Below are 21,245 nucleotides of genomic sequence, written 5' to 3' on the forward strand. Positions count from 1 at the left end.
AGTCCCTGTTCAGAGGAGCCTACACTCTTATTTCCCCCTCCCCCCACAGTCACATCAGTCTCTCTACAGAGGAGCTTACACTCTAATGTCCCCTCCCCCCACAGTCCCATCAGTCTCTGTACAGAGGAGCTTACACTCTAATGTCCCCTCCCCCCACAGTCCCATCAGTCTCTGTACAGAGGAGCTTACACTCTAATGTCCCCTCCCCCCACAGTCACAGCAGTCTCTGTACAGAGGGATGTAATTAGGAAATAACAGCTGATCTTAGGTGATGGATTATTTGGGAGGTCTGTAATATTATTCATATTTGAGGATTCTCTTTTTCACATTGGTTTTGTCTTCTGCAGAACATTATTTCATTCAGATGAAGAGAAATCCCCGAAGTGTTTCCTCATTTTTTCACACTGAGTAACATTAGAAGAGGACATCTTGGACTGGCACACAGCAGAGTCATGATGTCTGGTGGTAATAATCTGAGCTCCTCTCATTTCATCCTGATTGGAATTCCGGGGCTGGAAGATGTCCTGGTCTGGATTTCGTTGCCGGTCTTCATCATGTACCTGATCACCTTGTTGGCCAATATTAGTGTTTTGTTTGTCATCAAGTCGGAGGAGAGCCTCCACCAGCCCATGTACCTCTTCCTTTCCATGTTGTTGTTTACAGACCTTGTCCAGTCCAATGCTGCCGTTCCCAACATGCTCCTCATCTTCTGGTTCAACCTCCATGAGATCTCCTTTGAGGGCTGCCTGGTTCAGATGTTCTTCATCCATTCCTTCTCCATCATGGGCTCTACTATCCTCTTGGCGATGGCCTTTGATCGCTATGTAGCCATATGCCAACCACTGAGATATTCCGCCATCCTGACCTACCCATTAATCACAGAAATTGGAGTCTTGGTGGCCATGGGAGGAACTCTCCTGGTTTTTCCACACCCGTTCCTGGTCAGGAGGTTGCCATTTTGCAAGAGCCACGTGATTGATCATAGTTATTGTGAACACATTGCTGTGGCCAAACTGTCCTGCGCAGACATCAGAGTTAATGTTGTGTACGGGTTAGCAGTTGCTGTGCTTGTGGTTGGAGTTGATGTCGCAGGTATTACAGTGTCCTATGCGATGATTATAAACGCCATCTTCAATCTATCATCTAAAGAGGCCAGGCACAAGGTCAGGAGCACATGTGTCAGCCATGTTTGTGTCATTCTTTTGGCTTACATCCCGGCACTTTTCTCCTTTGTCACTCAAAGGTTTGGGGAGCGCACGGCTTCTTCCACGCAGATTATCCTCTCTAACCTTTACCTGATAGTCCCTCCAATGCTAAATCCAATCATATATGGAATGAAAACCAAAGAGATCCAGAGAAACGTTCTCAAATTATTCTTTCCACAAAAGTCCAGAAATTTCGGACATAACTGGCTGAAGTTACATAGGCAAAAGAAAGGTCACATGCAGATAAATACGGCAACCAACCACCTTTCATCTGCTGAGCAGAGTCAGTGCAATGGGAAATAGTTTTTGGTTAGTTGTGTAATATTCGGGGCGGACATGACCCGTAGCCGGCCAGAAAATTAACTTTTATTCTTTTCCACAAACAGTCAAAGTAAATGGCTTATATTCAGCAAATACAAGATTCGGCTCAGCGCCTGTATACTAAGTCCCACCTCAGGGTCAGAGTCCCAGCCTCAGGGTCAGAGTTCCAGCCTCAGGGTCAGAGTCCCAGCCTCAGGGTCAGAGTCCCAGCCTCAGGGTCAGAGTCCCAGCCTGCTCACAGAGTAGGGTTGCCACCTTTTCTTCCAGCAAAACCCGAACACTCTGGCGATGCATGGACATTTTTTGGGGGAGAATGAATCGCAGCTTATTCATATGTAAATATCACAGTTGAGACTATTTTCAGTGGGGGGCCAGTGGCCTCTATATTAACTTTAGTTGCCCCTGTCTGCCTGACATCTTGTGTCCGGGTTTATGCTGCCATGAAACCCAGACACAGCATTCAAAACCCGGACTGTCCGGGTGAATCCTGGACAGGTGGCAACCCTATCACAGAGGGTTCCAGTATGGACGCAGGTGCCCCAGCAGTGTCTCGGTAGACTCTATCCCACAGCTTAACACACACAGCCACGTGTCCTGCTCCAAACACTCCACACAGACCCAGACTGACTGGTTTCCTGTTCCCTCTGGCTGGTGGTTTAACCCTTTTATTACCAGAACTGGCTGTAGTCAGGGATGGAGGCTCTGAATACAAGGTGACCTCAACGGGACCACCACCTAAACAATATACCATCCATCCGGGACCCATTCCTGGCGTCCTGTACAGTTGCTGATGGTCTGAACAATTTAAAATGTGGTGGGAGGTATGTTACCTCAGGCACATTCTGGGCCACCTCCAGCTAGTTGTATATCTTTGACACCCAGTAGTCCATTGGAATAAAGGCTTGTAAGTGTTCTATACAGTCTTGCCGTGATTGCTTTACCAGAGCCTGGAAACCTCAGAAGGGGAAAAAAAAAATCCAAAATCTGAAAAACTGAACAGTATTTAAAAAAAAGTAAATATATAAATAATGTTTTACAAAAAGACATGAAAAACAGTCCTGGTGGGTGATAAAATGTCAATGGGGGACTGTCCAGGTCATGAACTAGAAGGAGGAGGTGTTTTTTCCGGCTGGTACAGAAGCCGTTGAAGTGCAAAGCTGGCACAGAGGTTCTGGACATGAAAAGGTATTTGGCTACATGTTTCTTCCAGTCCAGCAAGAACCTGGCATGGGTGGGTGTCGGTGAGGGCTCCTTTGAGTTTCAAGGTTTCACTCTGGGACAGAGCAGGCAGCTTATTGCCGTAGGATTGTATACTTAAGTTTTGCTGGCGCTTGCTCTTCCCTTCTTGTCCCTGGAGAAAAATCAAGAGGAAAATGAGAAACTTCACAGACAAGAGGAAAAGCTCAACCAGGCCCGAAGGGGGCTTTGAAATTAATCTCCCACCAAAAGTGATGGCTCTATGCAGGGGCGTAACTAGAAATCACAGGGCCCCATAGCAAAATTTTGTATGGGGCCCCCGTGATTGCTAGTTATGCCACTTGCAGAGCCCAGCATAGACTCTCTATGGTGGGCTCTGCAAGGCCTCAGTTGGGCTTGCACGCCTCTTACCTGTCAGCGTTGTCCACCTCCGTGGTCGCCGCCGCCAGGCCCCCACCTCCTTTTCCGTCCCTGGGCTCTGCCTCCTTCTATCGATGGGCCCCGCCTCCTCTTACATCACTGGCCCCCACCTGCTCTTAGATCGCTGGCCAGTTATGTGACATGAGGCGGGGTTGCTGTTAGGCGGGCCCCGCCTCCTTCTTTACTGCAAACGCCGGTGTAACTATTTTTGCACTCCGGCCCCTAAGGCCTGTCAGCGTGGTGCACTGGCACTTATTATTTATTTATTGCACCATATGCACGATTGGCACTTTTTGATTGAAATTTTACCCACAGATTTTACCCCTATTCTGCCGCATCTGCTGGCTGTCACTGACACAATGGGGGAACGTTCTCCCTCACAGCTGCTGCTGAGGTATGTCAGTGACAGCCAGCACCCGAGCTGCCATAGCGACCCAGGCGGCCCTGTGCCCGGGCCCCATAGCGGGCGCCTTGGTCGCTATGGCGATTGTTACGCCACTGGCTCTATCAATTCCAATTGGGTCCCTCTTCTCAGTTGCCAGCATTTGTACCCAGTTGCCTTGCCGTCCATGCCTGTATTGGCTTGAGTTGGAAATTTGATGGGCCTACAAGGCAAAAAATATACAAAAATATACAAAATACTAATAAAAAGCTTGTAAATATGTAAATAAAATTTTTTTTTTTTTTTTTTTTATTCCAATTTGGGTTCCTACCCATGTTTGCCTTCCCTTGGCAGGGATGTCCTTACAAAGGATTAAAGGGTAAATATTAAAAATAGTAAAAGATAAAGAAGTGATGGGGGGTGTAGATCTCTTCACGCGGCACCACCCAGGTCAGGAATTTTGCACTAAATATGGGAGGAGTTGCCGTGATCCCATGTATGAGGCCACGCAGTGTGTACTGTAAGAGGAACGCAAGAGGCAATGTGTCTCTAATCTCTGCCTCACTGCAGCATTTCACAGCCCGGTACAGGCTTTCCGACTGAACAAATGCTAAGCTTGGTCTGGCTAGAGGGTTGGGAGGCGGCAGAAGCCCGTGGTGTTGTGCCCCCTGGGGGTGGCGTTTCAGGGGTGCATCAGAAAATCACTAGGGTGTGGGACCCCATAAGTGATTCACTGTGCACTTGGAAACGACACCATATTGCAATTTTCTGCACATCTCCTCCGAGACAGGCCTTATGTCTAGTCTGGGGCAATATTTTTGCACTCCGGCCCCTAAGGCCTGTCAGCGTGGTGCACTGGCACTTATTATTTATTTATTGCACCATATGCACGATTGGCACTTTTTGATTGAAATTTTACCCACAGATTGTGGAGGGTGTAGGTTCCTTCGGGGCCTTTTCCCGATGTGGGGAGGAGATTCTGTGCCCTAATATAGGGTTCTCTGTCTCCTCCCAACACGGGGGGTCTCTCTTCGGGAGAGCCCCCCACCTAGTACTGTGAGGGACCTGTTCCGGCTGGCCCCTAAAGGATCGGGGGCCTTCGGGTTGGTGGACCAACAGACTCAACCCCTGTCAGGAGCCTTGCGCCCCGGAGGGTCGGGAAAGTAGGTCCCTTCTTTATTGAAGGACCAAGCACCCTTGTGCACGTTTTTGTGTGCTGTGATCTCACTGGTTCACTTTTTTTGTGCACAGGGGTTTGTTATCGATGCACGCTCCACGGGCTTAAAAAAAAACAAAAAACCTGTTCAAAAGGGGCCAAAATGGTGCAGGCATTCCAGATGGTAAGCAGCTGGCATCGTAAAATTTCCTCAGAGCTTCTCCCGACTCCATTATCGCATAGACAGAGTAGAAGGTGAATTCGGAAGGGAAGGAGGAGTGGAGGGAGGTGGAGGAGGAAGAGGCCATTCAGGAGGAGGTCACAATTTATTCCTGTCCCATTGTACTTGCCAGACCGTATTCCCATGGTAATATAATGATTTAATCTAATGTTGCAGTAGCGTGCTGGACTTACCTGAGACCCTGCAGAGCACACCATAGATCCTGCATAGCCCACCTGAGACTCTCTATGGTGGGCTCTGCAGGGTCCCAGGTGGGCTGATCATTGGGGTCCATTTCTCTGTACCTCCTCCCAACTCTTCTTGCCTGCTGCTGCTGGGGCCCGGCCTCCTCCACCCTCTCTCGTCACCTCTGCCATGCTGCATTGACCATTTTGACATAGATGGAGGAAATAGCCAAGTATATGTTACTGTCAGGAACCAGATCTGAACCCGGGGCCTCTGCTGTAGCTGGCGGTGGTTCTACCTGCTGAGCCACCTTAGAACCTTGGATAGCTCTTTGCCTGCTCTCCTGTGTAATCCTCAGGTAATCCTAGTTTCTGCTGAACTCTGAACTCCTTGCTCCTCCCTTCAACTTCCTATTTAAGACACGCCTCTGCACTTCCTGTTTGCCAGATTATTGTGCTCCTGCCAATATCTCGCTTCCTGGTCCTTCTGTGGTATAATCCTCTCATACTGCTACCCGTGTACCGACCTTTGGCTGATGATTCACCGACTACTCTCATCATCTTCTGATTCATACCTGATACCTTTGGCTACTGAACTTGGTTTGATCGCTGACTACGCTTCTGCCTGCTCCTCCACTACTACCGTCTGCTTGGTTACCCAACCCGGCCTGTTTCACCATGAATCTGCCTACTGCTTCAGCTACTGGACTCTGAACCTGATCCCAGATCGTGACAGTTACCATGTGTGGCTGTTGATATTCCATTCCCAAAGACTTGTATAGAGTGTCCCATAAGTTTATTCTGAAATTCACAGTTGTATAGCCTTAAAACCTCTATATATAGGATAGATTATAGGGCATCCACTTTATTACTCCCTATGGCTGGGTACAATAGTATTATGATGGGGGGCCCTCACAACATTTGGCTTCCCAGCCATCTGCAGGCCGGACAATGAAAGGGGGACAGAGTTTGATTTTGTACATTTATTCTGCCTGTGATGTCCTGGCAGCAGGTTGGTCAAAGTTCTTCAAGCTTCTTTATCTTCCTTGCTGTGGAATGGTAGGTAGTAACATTTTTCCATATAATACTTGTAGTCTAAGAAGGTGTTCAACATTTTGAATACCTGCTGCAGATTTCAGAGTTTTATCTAAGCGAAGAAGAAATCTGAGCAATGACTGTGTAGGTGAAGGAGCAGAATGTGACCATTATGTTTTCAGGCCAGTCAGAGATTTATTTACTCGTATGAGTCCTTCAATATGGGGGAGAACGGTTACTGAGCAATGAAAGTACATATTTTACATCATTCTACCTGCCCTTATGGGACTGAACAAAATTACAGTGGAGGGAAATGTCCTGAAAACTCACCAGGGCTCATCAATGAACAGTGGTTGTTATAGAATTGGAAACGGTGATGTCTTAGGTGTATAACATCTACACATAGAATAGGTTAGCCCATAGGGCCCCCTCCTCATTAACATGTATGGCTGGGTACCATTGTATTATGACGGGGGCTCCTTAAAGCCCCATTTGGCTGTAAATACTTCTCAGCTCTATGAAGGCTGATGTAAGATGGTTATTATGGGGTTGGGAAGGGTGATGGGGTTGGGTCCAAGATGTATAACAGGGAGTCCATACTCATGGTATGTATGGCTGAGGCCTGGGCACTACAGGTTGTATGAAGTGGTACCTTGTCTATACAAGTGAATCCGCTGTCCGTTCATTCATCGGCCCTGTACAAGTGACGTCCATTACAGTACATTACAGTCCCAGCAACGTGTCATGTCCTTGGTTAGTCTTCTCTTCTAGCAAGTGATTGAAACCTTCGTATAGCCGGAGGCCTGCGTGGGTGATGGCTATCTCCCGGACCCTCAGATTTATAAAGTTAGGCCTGGAATCAAGCCACCGGCATAAGGGTAAGGCTTGCATGACTGGGTGAGGGGGTCGTTTTTGGCAGGAAAGAGGCAAAGGTCGGCAGTGCATTGTATCAGGAGGGATGGCACTTACCTGATTGGTTGATAAAAGCCAGAAAGATAGGAGCCCAAAGTGATGGTGATGAGGAGCTGAACCTTGGGTCTCTGTCATTTTGGGGTTGTGTTATAGCACCTTTGTGCCTGGGTAATGTTGTGAACGCTAAGCTTCTCTCTCCATTTGGATGAACCTCTCTCTTTCTTGAAAGTCTTAAATGTTGTGATTTGAGGGCATCTGAAAAACTGTGCTGCCTAATAAAGCATTCAGGGAGCCACAGCGATCACCAGATGCTTCTGCATCAATGTCTGACTGCAGAGTTGTTGTTTTCCTTCATATTGTAATTGCAATGAACACAATAACATGAAGATGTCTTAATCATTGTGCGGATTACTGTCACTTGACTTCCAGAATTTTCTGTTAGCCAGGCGCTGTGTAATGACGTGACGCACGGCTTTCTGATTGGTCGGGAAGCCGGCTTCATGCTCCCTCATCACCTCATGAAGAAGGAGAATGGAACCGGCTTCCCAGCCAATCAGGAAGCTGGGTGCCGCGTCATTACACAGCAGCCGATAATACGAAATCACCTGCACGCCATACAGCGTACAGACCGTGGATGAGAGGTTGGTGCTTAAAGTGACAACACGGATGGCACTGTGTCAGGTGCAGCCCTGGATCACACAGCGCCCGGCTTCCTGATGGGCCAGAAAGCCTAGTGACGAGAAGCATGGGGACAGCTTCGCTGCTAATCAGGAGTCTTTACACGCCTCCTGGCTTCCTGAATGGGACTTCTGGTACTCGGTATTCGGTATTGGCGAGTACCAGAAAAATATATCGGTACTCGATACCAAAATACCGGGATCGGTGCATCCCTAGTAATAACCCTTCATTATGAACACAGCAGATGCACAGATATGAGAACTTAGTGCAGAGATGTTGGGAACCTCTCACAATGGGCACTGTAAATGTGAAGAGCCAGGAACAACTCAGTGTAGGGATCTCCCCAATAGAATACCAGTGAGACCAGAGAGACCAGAGAGAGTACCAGAGAGACAGAAGAGACTGTCCAGCATCCACCAGACTCTGAAATATCACATTTGCCTTGACTGCCCCTTTCATTTTAGAAATACCGAGTATCCTTTATCATGGAGTTCAGTAAAGATCTGAATTTCTTGAAGGCCGAGAATGAGATTGGAATCTCCAATGGAAAAAGGACATTGCGAAATAAACAGTATATATCTGATGAGGGGCTGACAGAGCCAATACAGTAACATAGAGATACATGAGGCCAATAATTATCGGGATACATGCAAAGTCCACCAACATCAGTCTATAAGATACACATGTAGGGCTCATTCACACGAGAAAAGGCCCGCACATACAGCTCCGTGCCGCGTTCATGGCCGGTACGTACAGCTCCCGGGAAGGACAGGTGCTGCGTGCGATTAGTATTCAGCCCCCGTCCTTCTTTATGGGAGTACGCGGCCGTACGCCGAGCTACGCTCACCCGCCCTGCACGTCCGTGCGGGGGTCCATACTCGTACGCTGACAGGATGGATCCTGTCTGCGTCTGAGCTGGGACAACCGCACCCATACGGACCTGCACTTGGGGTGAGCATAGGGCGGCGTATGGCCGCGTACTCCCATAAGGAAGGACGGGGGCTGAATACTAATCACACGCAGCACCTGTCCTTCCCGGGAGCTGCTCTATACAGAGGTGCACGCAGCACGGAGCTGTACATGCCGGCCTTTTCTCGTGTGAATGAGGCCTTACAGGGTTATTCACAGAAGGGGGAGGAGTTTGGAGAAGTGAACAATCTAGGCCAAAATAGCTGATTTGGAAAAATTCTCCAATTCAGCTAATTTTCCAGTTCAGTTATATTGGCCTAGATTGTTCCCTTCTCCGGCCTTCTCCAAACTCTTCACCCTTTTTGTGAATAACCTTTTAGGAGTTGTAGTTCATATTATAAGGACAGGTCAGTACATTTGTAATACATTTGTAATTACAGTTTACGTAGTTCTGCCCCCATATACATGTATGGACTTGAAGGTTTCAGTCTATGGACCACAAGCCACTTATAGGTCAATGAATGACAATATACAGTACTGTATACCCAGATATTATTATATAGGATTTATATAGTTTGCGCAGCGCTTTCTAGTTAGTCCAGGCTAGGGTTAGAAATACTGCTTTACTTATGTGCTACTATATCTATTAAGTTTTATTTTACAGCTTGTGAGAAGAGATTGTAACCTGCTGTCCTGATCTCCTTGGTCTTCACACCATAGATGATTGGGTTCAGTGCAGGTGGGATGAGCAGGTAAAGGTTGGATACAATGACTTGGATATATGGGTCTACGTGCCCTACCCTGTGAGTGAGAAAGGAGAACAGGCCCAGTGAGTAGACCATAAGGATGGTGGAGATATGGGACGTGCATGTACTGAAGGCTTTTCTTTTGGCAGTTTGAGAAGAAAGCTTCAGCACTGACCTCAGTATCAAGACGTAGGACATTACATAGTTACATAGTATTTGAGGTTGAATAAAGACATTAGTCCATCAAGTCCAGTGCCTATGGGTTGACATTGCAATGAAGGAGATATCAAACACAATACACAACAAGACAACCGCCAACCCATAGGCACTATTGATAGTAGTGTCAGCACAAGCCAACTTCACCACTGCCATATGGTCACAATAAGAGTGAGAAATGTGGTGGGTCTGGCAAAATGGCAGTCTACTGGCCATCCACGGACATGGGATAACGATCACTATTCCTCTTATGGTAAAAGCCATGACTAGCTTTACTATCAAGGTATTGGTCAGCGTGGTTGTATAATGGAGAGGGTTGCAGATGGCCACATATCTGTCCAAGGCCATTGCCAAGAGAATCCCGGATTCCAGGTGTGACGGACCCCCGTACTCACGATGAGTATGTCCTCCACTGTCTTCTTCCTTGCTGAGGAGATATTGGAACCTGAAGATCCTTAGCTCCCAGTTTCCCCAGTCACTAGCCAAGGCTCGAGTGTAGGTGACCCCCCCCCAGTCACTAGCCAAGGCTCAGTGTAGGTGAAACAAACTCTTATTGAGCAACTGCACAAACTTATATACAGCAAGTGATGAAATCAGAATATAATCCCATCACATCCACCCTCCCCTCTCAGACCATCGGTCTGCTCAGCACCACAGGTGTCCACCTGCTAACGAACTCCAGACAGCCATAGCAAAAGCCTGGCCAGAATGTCATTGTCAGAATATAATCCCATCACATCCCCCCTCCTCCTCCTCCCAGACCATCGGTCTGTTCAACACCACAGGTGTCCACCTGCTAACGAACTCCAGACAGCCATAGCAGCAGCCTGGCCAGAATGTCATTGTTCTGAGCTCCCTCAGAGAACAATGGGAGATAACGAGGGATGGTGCTGATACTCTTTCCATAACCAGGTCACACAGCATAACGCACTCAAACATAACCCAACACCAATACACATTTAACTTATAAACTGATCACCGTGTCGTCACACCAGGGAAGTGAAACAATGGATGAAGAACATCTGAACAAGGCAGGACAAAAAGGTGATCTCCTTGATATTCATCCAGAAGATGATCAGCATTTTTAGGACAATGGAGCTGGAGAGGACCACATCGGTCAGAGACAAAGTACAGAGGAAGTAGTACATAGGGCTGTGCAGACGTTGTTCAGTTACAATGAGGATCAACATAAAACTGTTCCCGAGAATCGCCATTGTATACATGATGAAGATGGGGATGGAGGTCCATACATGAGCCGACTCAAACCCTGGAAGACCTTCCAGAAAAAAACACACTGGGGTAGAAGATTGAGAGATTTGCAAGCAACATGGTTAAGATTGGGATTTGTGGTAACGTCCAGCCTGTGAATGTATAAAATCATCAGTGATGAGCTCATGAAGGTAAAACACAAAAACCCTTTGGAGTTTAAAAGACGTTCTGATTGGACTTCTGACTAAATCTTCAAAACGAATTACTAGGACACAATGTGGTTTCCAGTAACATGAGATTCTCCCGGAAATGGACTTCCATCGTTAGATACTGTAGGCATAGAATATTTGGTGACCAAAGAAACACTCCTCTGCTCGGTGCTGTGCCAGGAACATGTTCTTATCCGTTCCAGCCTGGATTGCTGTATTTGTGACAATTTGTCAATTCATTTATGTGACATATATTTCTACTTATGACCAAAAAACAGACAAAAATATTGGCACATAGATATAAAGGGAAATGTTGGCTTCTTGTCTTTGGTGACTATCACAGCTGAAAGAGATGAGGATCCATTATTATATGTCTTTACTTGTCTGTCTGTGTACAATTATAGAGATACATCGAGACTGAACCTCATGAAAGATGAGAAATATCATTTACCCTGTTCACTTTTATCATCAAGTTTTATATATCAACTAAAAGGATCCCAGTCCTACAAATCACCCAAAATACCCTGACCCCGGATACTGGCCCTCCACATCAACTAAAGGATACTGGCCCTCCACATCAACTAAAGGATACTGGCCCTCCACATCAACTAAAGGATACTGGCCCTCCACATCAACTAAAGGATACTGGCCCTCCACATCAACTAAAGGATACTGGCCCTCCATAAGTAAAGGATACTGGCCCTCAACATCAACTAAAGGATACTGGCCCTCCATATCAACTAAAGGATACTGGCCCTCCAACTGAACTAAAGGATACTGGCCCTCCACATCAGCTAAAGGATACTGGCCCTCCACATCAACTAAAGGATACTGGCCCTCCACATCAACTAAAGGATACAGGTCCTCCACATCAACTAAAGGATGCTGGAAACCGATTACTCATTGTGGTCAGTAATGAAAATGATAAGACCTAAATTACCGAGCACAACCTCAGGGTGGAGCAGTGAGGAAGAGAGCTCCTGGACCAGGACCGCTTACAGCCCTAACCGGATGACATTTACTAAGCTCTGTCTTGTTTGAAACTTTTTTCATCCCTTTCCCCATCTCAATTCTACTGGTCTCCCCCAGCCTCTATCAGCCAGTTCTTGTCAACACGCACTCAGTGCACATCATTGCTCTAAACCTGCTTCCTGATGGTGACAACAGTGGACCATGCCCAAGCAACGTGTGTCAGCAGGGCGGCCTGAAATCTCCATTGGAGGCCCATGTGACAGCATGACAACACATTCCATAATAGAAGTCACCGGCACTCGATGATATGTGCGAGAAGTAAATCACTTTTTATGAAATCTTCACATGCTTCAAGCAGCCAATGTTCCGGGGCCACGCAGGGCCCTTTCTTCTGGGCGACATAGTGACCTGGACGACATAGTGGTCAGAAGAAGGGGCCCTGCGTGGCCCCGGAACATTGGCTGCTTGAAGCATGTGAAGATTTAATAAAAAGTGCTTTACTTCTCGCACATATCATGGAGTGCCGGTGACTTCTATTATGGACTGTATTTGACACGGCGCCATCCGTGTTGTCACTTCAAGCACCAACCTCTTCATCAAGGTCTGTACGCGGCATGGAGTGCAGGTGATTTCTTATTATCGGTAGCTTGACAACACAGGCACCCAACTGGACGACTGGACAGAATGTTGTCACCCCATAACAGGAAGTGCCTGAACCTTCAACACAGGACCATGTTGAGGTGTATATGAGACTTCATTGATTCCATTTACATCTATTTAAGCTGTAATGGGATTTTTTTTCTGTGTTTTCTCTCATTTTTACATATTTTAGAGGCCAAATGATTAAATATTAATACTTACTCTGTGATGATCCAGATTAACCAGAAGAGGGTTCTGAAAGTCTATGGGCGATAGAACATACATCTACATGAAGAGTCATACAAGTGTGAAGTCCAAACAACTCCCATACAGATGATGAAGTGACGGCTGATCCCGGCCACAGAGGATGGTTCATGAGGTCTCGCCGGCCTCTCTTATAACACTGATAGGAATTGCACTGTGTATAATAGAGGTCACCCACACACCGCAAGGGGTCACCTCATAATTGGTCCCTCCGCTGCTGCTGAGCACAACAACCTCCTGAGCCCTTAACTGTCTTCATTTAAAATACAATTTATAATTATTGTTCCCGGAATATCGTGAATTGAGTTCCCTTTATATGTCAGTGACAGTTCTATACAGCTCTGCAGAGTGCTCATCACACGGGCCGCAGTGTATCATATGGAACTTGTTACTTTGTATCACTTTCTGTGACAAATAGAACTTCCCCGCCACCGACACCGATACAAACCTGTCGGTTGTGTCCACATTCCATCAAGAACTGAACCAACAGATTTGCCTTCAGAGTTTAACACTTTTTCTGGGCTTCATGACTAGTTATACCGGTTATGTCTAGATCTGTCTGCAGTTTAAAGTGTAACTTCAGTCAAAACTCTTTTTTATAAATATATTTTGGATAGATTAGGGAAATTGTAGACCGTCTGCAAGGTTTCTATTGCTAACTCCCTCCCTCCTGGGGAGATTTCCCCTCACTTCCTGTTCCCGACTCATCTAGGCTTTGAGTGTCTGCTAGATGAGTTTATAGAAAATGGTATCCAAGTGCCAAAAACATGACAGTCAACAGCACAAGGAAGAGGGGACGTTGTACGTAGTAGTTACTAAACATTTCCATAGTATTCGAGGCTGAATAAAGACACAGGTCCATCAAGTTCAACCCATTGTGTGTCTGTGTGTGATTGCACATGTGTATGCGTGTGTACGAGTCCCCGTGTGATCTTATTTTTTAAGAGTACCTGTACCCCTGTATATTACCTGTACCTCTGTATATTACCTGTACCCCTGTATATTACCTGTACCCCTGTATGTTACCTGTACCCCTGTATATTACCTGTACCTCTGTATATTACCTGTACCCCTGTATATTACCTGTACCCCTGTATGTTACCCGTACCTCTGTATATTACCTGTACCCCTGTATGTTACCTGTACCCCTGTAGATTACCTGTACCCTTGTATATTAATTGTACCCCCGTATATTACCTATACCCCTGTATGTTACCTGTACCCCTGTATGTTGCCTGTACCCCTGTATATTACCTGCACCCCTGTATGTTACCTGTACCCCTGTATGTTGCGGTCTCTGAGGAAATTGTCTAAATGCATTTTGAATGATTCCAGACTCTCAGCTGATACCACGGCTTGCGGCAGAGAGTTCCAGACCCTAACCGCTCTGACTGAGAAGAACCCCCTACACCCCTTGTGCTGAAATCTTTTCTCCACCAGTTTTAGGTGGTGGCCTCTAGTCTTTGTTATGGAAATTACTGAAAAGAGTTTGTTGCTAATGTTGCCATCACCATTGAGCATTGTGTACATCAAAATCATGTCCCCCCTTAATCTCCTCACTTCCCGCATGAACATGTTTACATTTACTAACCTCGTCTCATAGCTCTGGTCCTTCAGCCCCTCCCCCTCCTCCTCGTCTCCTAGCTTTGGTCCTCCAGCCCCTCCCCCTCCTCCTTGTCTCATAGCTCTGGTCCTCCATCCCCTTAATTAGTTTGGTTGCCCTTCTCTGGACTCTCTCCAGCTCCAGGACGTCCTTTCTGTGGATTGGTGACCAAAACTGAACCGCATACTCCAGATGAGGCCGAGCCAGCGATCTATAAAGTGGCAGAATTATTGCTTTGTCTCTACAGTGCATTCCCTTTTTGATACAGGACAGATCGCGGACAAGGTAAGACCTGTACGCTGTATTCCCGAGTGTGGCTCAGGGGTTACCGCTTTGTTAACCCCGATCCACACTCGGGAATACCAATGGAAACGCGCGGAAAACGCCCCAAAGAAGCTCCTGTACTTCTTTGGGCATAGGCTGGAACCACGCCCAGGTGGGAACCATGCCCATAGGAAAGTATGGGATTTCACTTGCTGGGCGTTTTACAGCGCGTCAATCAGCGTTGTAAAATGCCCAGGTGTGAACCAGGCCTTACAGGGGGCGTTAGGGGGTAGACCCCCACACAGGCATCGAATCTCCTTTGGTTCAACTCATCTTACTTTGGTGTTAGGCTTTGTCCCTGGTGGCCACTCTAGTGACAGGAGCTCAGAGGATGGTAGGGCCAATCTTAATGGACAGGATGGTGGACGGGCAGGTCTCAGGCACAACGTTTAGCAAGCCAAGCAATGAGGGATTAAAGCAGGATGAGGGAGGTCCATAGAAAAGACTCAATAAAAGTAGAGGACACTTTATGCGTCACTTGGTCCACTTATTCTCTGTGGTAATAGAAAGCAGAACCTTCATTATTCCGTCCTCTATAATGACATCAACATATAAAGTTCTACAGACTCTGAGATTGTTTTTATTGGTATAAATCAGAGTTAAAGTACAACAAGTAGAAGAGAGTTTTTACATTACAAAGATCGGCAGATTGATGACCAATGTCGTGGTTCCAGTCAGCGGGGAAACAAAGGGATATTTCATTCATATTTGTGATGTTACATTATTTGTTCATATACTGTAGATGGTTTTGGGGTTAATATAAATGGTACCTAATGGGTTAATGTGTTATTAATACATTGTCAGGAACAAATAAGTCTAGCAGTGTACATCATCTACATTCCTCCTCGCTGTCCCCGTTACCTGTGCCGGCCGTCATTTCTGCAAACTTGTCCATTGAATTTTCTCTGACCTGTCTTTTCTGCCCTTGGGGTGTCTACGTTGCCTTGTAGGGGCCCCCTGGAGCTCCAGCATAGCCACCCCTGTGTAGGCACTACCAGATGTGACTAACCTGATGTGCTGATACACACACAGGCAGGCCTGAACTCCTTCATCTCAGGCCACTCCCCTGCTCCGCCTCTAAATGCTTTGAGTGACAGCAACTTTTGGGACAGTGCTGTGCCATCTCTAATAATAAGTGCCTGTCATCTGACCCGGGTCATGTGACCTTTCAGTGACATCAACCATGGTTGCTCCTCAAATGAAAGTTTGGGCGAAGCGGCATTGAGGAGAAACCAAGCAACATTATAAATCGGAGTGTCTGGGGATAAACTGATGACGGTAAACTTGAATTAGTGGACATAAAGGAAAACATGGTACTTGTTGTGAAGGTTGGTGGAATTTGAAGGAGAGTTTCTTTCACTACTTGCTTCCTTTACGGCTATGACAGATCCTATGATTTAATTCTAAGAGCCATAAAGGGTTTTCATGCCACCACTTTGAGAACACTGACAGTGAGGACTTGGGAAGAGAGTTGTTTGGGTAGCTGCAGGCCCTATCCGAGAGAGGTCTGCAGAGCATTCCCCAGCTAGCTGTAGCCAGGGCGGGTCACAACCCCATCTTTGGAGAGCACTCCTCAGCTGGCTGTAGCCAAGACATGTGACCACCCCATTTTCGGCACATTACCCCCCTAGCTGGCTGTACCCAGGGCATGTTACTGTCCCCTTTCTGGATAGCACCCCCCCCAGCTTGATGTACCCGGGACATGTGACCATCCCCTTTCCACATAGCACTTTCCAGCTGGCTGTACCCAAGGCATGTGACCATCCCCTTTCCAGATAGCACCCCTCAGCTGGCTGTACCCAGGGCATGTAATTGCACCCTTTTCGGATAGCACCTCCCAGCTGACTGTAAACAAGCAGCTAGAGGCAAATTTTGTCAAAAATTTTACCTTTTCCCACCCTATTCAAAGCAAAAAAAATGGGTTTGGTCCAGTATGCCCTAAAAGCCCCACTCATGCTGTTTGATGCTTCAAACAAATAAAAATAGTTTGTACAAGTGTTTCCAATGAGCCTATTTATTAAGGAGTCATTTTTTGTTTTACTGGCTGTGTGCTGGTTTCAGCGTCCTATAAGATTCCGGATATAAAAAAATAAACCAACATCTCATTGTAACCCGATTTTTTGGTCTTTGAAATAAACACGCGCCAAAGGAAATAGTTTTGATAAATGAGATCCTATTGGTGATGGAACTCGTAGTAAATTCTATTTTGCACTTCGTGAGATGAGATTGTAGACTGCACTTCTGATCTCCTTGGTCTTCACACCATAAATGATGGGATTTATGGCTGGTGGGATGAGCACGTAGAAGACAGACATCATGATATGAATATTTGGGTTAATGTTACCTATCCTGTAGGTCACGGAGGAGAAAAGCCCCAGGGTGTAGGATGTGAGGAAGATGCAGACATGGGATGTGCATGTGCTAAAGGCTTTATGTTTGGCAGCCCGAGAGGAGAGCTTTAATACTGACCTCAATATGAAGAAGTAGGACACAGCAATGAGGGAGACATCAATTACAGTAACCAACAAGACAGCGGTTAACCCAAAGACACTATTGATAGTAATATTGGTACAAGCCAACGTCACCACCGCCATATGGTCACAATAGCAGTGGGCAATATGGTGTGTCTGGCAGTACGGCAGTCTACTGGCCAACACTGGGCATGGGGCCACTAGAATGACTCCTCTTATCAGGAGGACTATGATTATCTTTAATATCAAGGTGGCAGTCAGTGTGGTTGTGTAATGGAGAGGGTCGCAGATTGCCACATATCTGTCGTAGGCCATGGCCAGGAGAATTCCAGATTCCAAAGCGCTGAAATAGTGAACAAAGAACATTTGAACGAGGCAGGAGAGGAAGGAGATCTCCTTGAGATTCATCCAGAAGATGGGCAGCATTTTCAGGACAATGGTGCTGGAGACAGTTACGTCAGTGATGAACAAAGTAAAAAGAAAATAGTACATGGGGCTCTGTAGTTGTTTTACTGTCGCAATCAGGAACAGCAGCAGACTGTTCCCGAGAAGTGCCATCAGGTACATGATGAAGATGGGGATCGATATCCATACATGAGCCCACTCGAAGCCTGGGAGGCCTTCAAGAACAAACACCCTGGGGTAGAAGACTGAGAGGTTTTTTGATGACATGGCCGAAGACATGGTGATTACCTGTAAATATAAAAAGACATTAGTGATACATAAAGGGAAATCCAAAGTGCAGACATCCCATAAGACTGAACATCAGAATATATCGAGGAGATACATTTCATAAAACCTAAGGTCACAGAAAACTATATTCACCTAACTTCATCATTCTGATCTTATCGTATGGAGGATTGCCGGGGGTCATAGGTGTGTTAGCTAGTACAATGTCATCTTAAGTTCCCTTAGAGGATCTGATGAACTCTTGCTGCTCTTAGGCTCCATTCGTAATGCTATTGTTTCATCTGAAAAATCCCGGGGGAAATATTGTGGTGACCATCAGTCGGTTGCAGGTATTGTGTTAAATCTTTAATATCATATTTATCATGTACAGGTGAAACTCGAATAATTAGAATATCGTGCAAAAGTAATGGCAGTAAGTGCTGCAAAAGGGGCCCAAACCAAGTACTGAGTACATATGCATGCTGGTACTTTTCAGAGGTCCGATATTCTTCTATGTACAATCCGTGTTTTATTGATTGCATGTAATAATCTACTTTTCTGAGGTTGTGGATTTGGGGTTTTCATGAGCTGTAAGCCATAATCATCACAATTATGACAAATCACGGCTTGAACTATCTCGCCACGCATGTAATGAGTCTCTCTCATATATTAGTTTCACCTTTTAAGTTGCATTAGTGAAATAAATGAACTTTGCACCATATTCTAATTATTCCAGTTTCACCTGTAGTTATATATTTCATTTATACAAATAGGCCTAAATATTCCAAGTTAAATGTATGAAAGAGAGCTTATGCTATTGATTGCTTCCAGATGTGTCTACTCCTCTTGAGCCTGAGAAGTTTAGAAAGGTCACGGAAAAGGTCAAGAAAGGTCCTAGGTCACCTTTCCAGAGGACGGATAATTAGGCTGCATATGTCATTGATACTTCTATGTAAGCTATTGTGGTATTGTGTGGTGTGGCAATCCCACAGTGGAGCTGGGGGGTTGTAGTCACCCAGGACTCTCAGCCAGAGAGACTGAGCAGTTCCAGGAAACAAATTATTTTGCTGGGAAAGAGCTGGCTTTGCAGTTCTCTCCAGAAAACCTGGATTTGGTATGGGATCCTGGAACTGGGAGATTTCAAAGAGAACTGGGAGGGATGAAATCTCCATTCCTGGGGCCATGGTTTAGTAGGGGCCAGAACCTAATGATTGCACACCTGTGCACAGCCCTCATGGAAAGGGTGCTGGCTAGTGTTCTGGGCTCCAGCTGGGAAGAGGAACAGAGGTGTTCAGGAGTCAGGAGGACTCCACCCAGACGTCAGAGGGGAGCCAGGTGGCTGTGTGTGGAGGCACCTCGTAGACAGCCGAGGAGACAGAGAGCCAGTGACACATGAGGGATGTGTTTGAGTGCCCACGAGGGGAGAGGTCAGGAAGGTCGGTGACCCTAGGACCGCTACGACACACTGCTGAGAGAGCAGAGTGAGGGCTCATAAGCGAATCTACTGAGCCATATAAAGGGAACTGTCTTATGTTGCTGCTGATGCAAGATATATTTCTGTTTGCCCTAAATAAACTGCATTTGATTTGACTTACCTGGACTACAGTGGAGTGTCCTTGTTACACTATATACTGTTTGTAATATTTCTTGGGAGCTTAACTGTCAATCTATATATGTTTATATTCAATGATGGACAGGTACGGAATGTTTCAGTTAATGACATGCAGAGATTGGTAACAGATGTTTGTACGTCAATACAATGATGCTATCGACATTGAGTTCGGGATACACGAGGTGGGAGTAAGACCAAGACTGAGAGAGGGGGGCAGGGCCTTCCTTAAGGGTCTCCCTCACACACATGCAGGACACAAAGCTTGTACAGGACACTCACTCACACTCAGACTCACACACTGTAACGAGTCCGGGAACCGCGAGCCGCTTGCTTCCCAGCCTGGAACGCATACTGCGCGCTCCACTTCCGGTGGTGGCGCTCCTATGCGTTCCAGGGTGGAACGCGGAAGTGTCAGCACGCTGCATAGCACCACTTCCGCGTCCACGGACTATTTAAGGAGCTCCAGAACGAAGGTAGGGCGTTCCATTATTGGGTTCTATGCCCAGGAGCCTCATCCTCTCTCCTACCTGCGACAGCTTCTACCACACAGGATCAACACTGCACGGGACACTCCAGCAACTCTGAGAACACCAGGGGATCCTACTACTAAGAGCAAGTACTAGTGTTGAGGGGGATTACTATCTTGTCTATTGAGACTTTCTGTCTGCCGTTGAGTTTGCTTTTAATTGGAACTGTACTGTGTTTGCTACTGTTTGGTAGCAGGCTGTTACCTATCCAGTTAAAGTATTACCGTTCATTTGCCTTACTACATTCAGACTGTCTAAGTCAGTGGTTCTCAACCTTTCTAGGGCCGGGACCCCTTGGTAACATTTGCCAAGTTGTGGGGACCCCCAACCGTAAAATTTAGGGTTGACGCGGCGGCTGCAGCGACATCTGGCGGCGTGGCGGGAGAACTGACACTGCTGCGCTAGGAGAGGGCTGAGGAGGACCGAGCACAGCAGAAATCACACAGCGACCCCACAGGTTGAGAACCACTGCTGTAACAGCTAAAATGGCAAACCATATAACACAAGCCGAGGGTGTCAGCTTTTATTATTAATAATAATGATGATAATCTAATAGTTGGAGACTCCCGGGCGACCCCTGGCAAATTGTCATTCGACCCCCAAAGGGGTCCCGACCCACAGGTTGAGAACCGCTGGTCTAAGTGGATTTCCTTGTACCTACCTTACTTGCAAGATACCTAACTAGCTTATGATATTAATAAGCAGTACTAGGCCTGGCGTTATTGTTTTTGTTTTGTGGTATATGATGCAAGAATCCCAAACTCTCCGTTCATAAGGGAGAGAGAGGCCTGGTATTCACGACTGATTGCCACCCCCGAAACCAAAGAAGGATTTGGTCCGCAGCTGTGATCCAATATAGCCCCAGAACTACAAGGGAGCATCACACACACACATGCGTTCTTACAAAGAACTTACAAGAGACATACATATACAGATACAATCTCATCACACGAAGACGAACGTCACTATTCTACATACTTTGCTACATTTTACACTTACTTTTGCTTTATTCATTTGATATTGGACTATTATCTATCTACTTATTTTTGTACACTTTTGAACATTTCAGTGTTGTTTGATGACTTTACAGAACTGAATAAAGTCACACTTATTTTTGGACTAACTGGCCGTTTCAGCAAGTTTCTTATACAATCACCTCAAGAC

The 21,245-nt window shown here is 46.4% G+C and overlaps 2 protein-coding genes and 1 pseudogene across 2 annotated transcripts; 1 reads left to right on the top strand and 2 right to left on the bottom strand.

Annotated features, from left to right (window-relative positions):
• Positions 1-452: 452 nt before the first annotated feature.
• LOC108802681 (olfactory receptor 51E1-like) lies at positions 453-2,674 on the top strand. Its single transcript, XM_018574538.1, has 2 exons — positions 453-1,369; positions 2,581-2,674. Exons 1-2 carry the CDS (start codon positions 453-455, stop codon positions 2,672-2,674), a joined length of 1,011 nt encoding a protein of 336 aa, XP_018430040.1.
• A 6,599-nt stretch (positions 2,675-9,273) lies between these two features.
• Positions 9,274-10,911, bottom strand: LOC108802682 (annotated as a pseudogene).
• Positions 10,912-17,003: 6,092 nt separating this feature from the next.
• LOC108802683 (olfactory receptor 52K1-like) lies at positions 17,004-17,957 on the bottom strand. The gene has a single exon (XM_018574540.1). It carries the CDS (start codon positions 17,955-17,957, stop codon positions 17,004-17,006), a length of 954 nt encoding a protein of 317 aa, XP_018430042.1.
• Positions 17,958-21,245: the final 3,288 nt, after the last annotated feature.

The sequence above is a fragment of the Nanorana parkeri genome, unplaced genomic scaffold (genome assembly GCF_000935625.1).
Source record: "Nanorana parkeri isolate BGI_ZX_2015 unplaced genomic scaffold, ASM93562v1 scaffold3030, whole genome shotgun sequence".
In the NCBI taxonomy this organism is placed as follows: Eukaryota; Metazoa; Chordata; class Amphibia; order Anura; family Dicroglossidae; genus Nanorana; species Nanorana parkeri.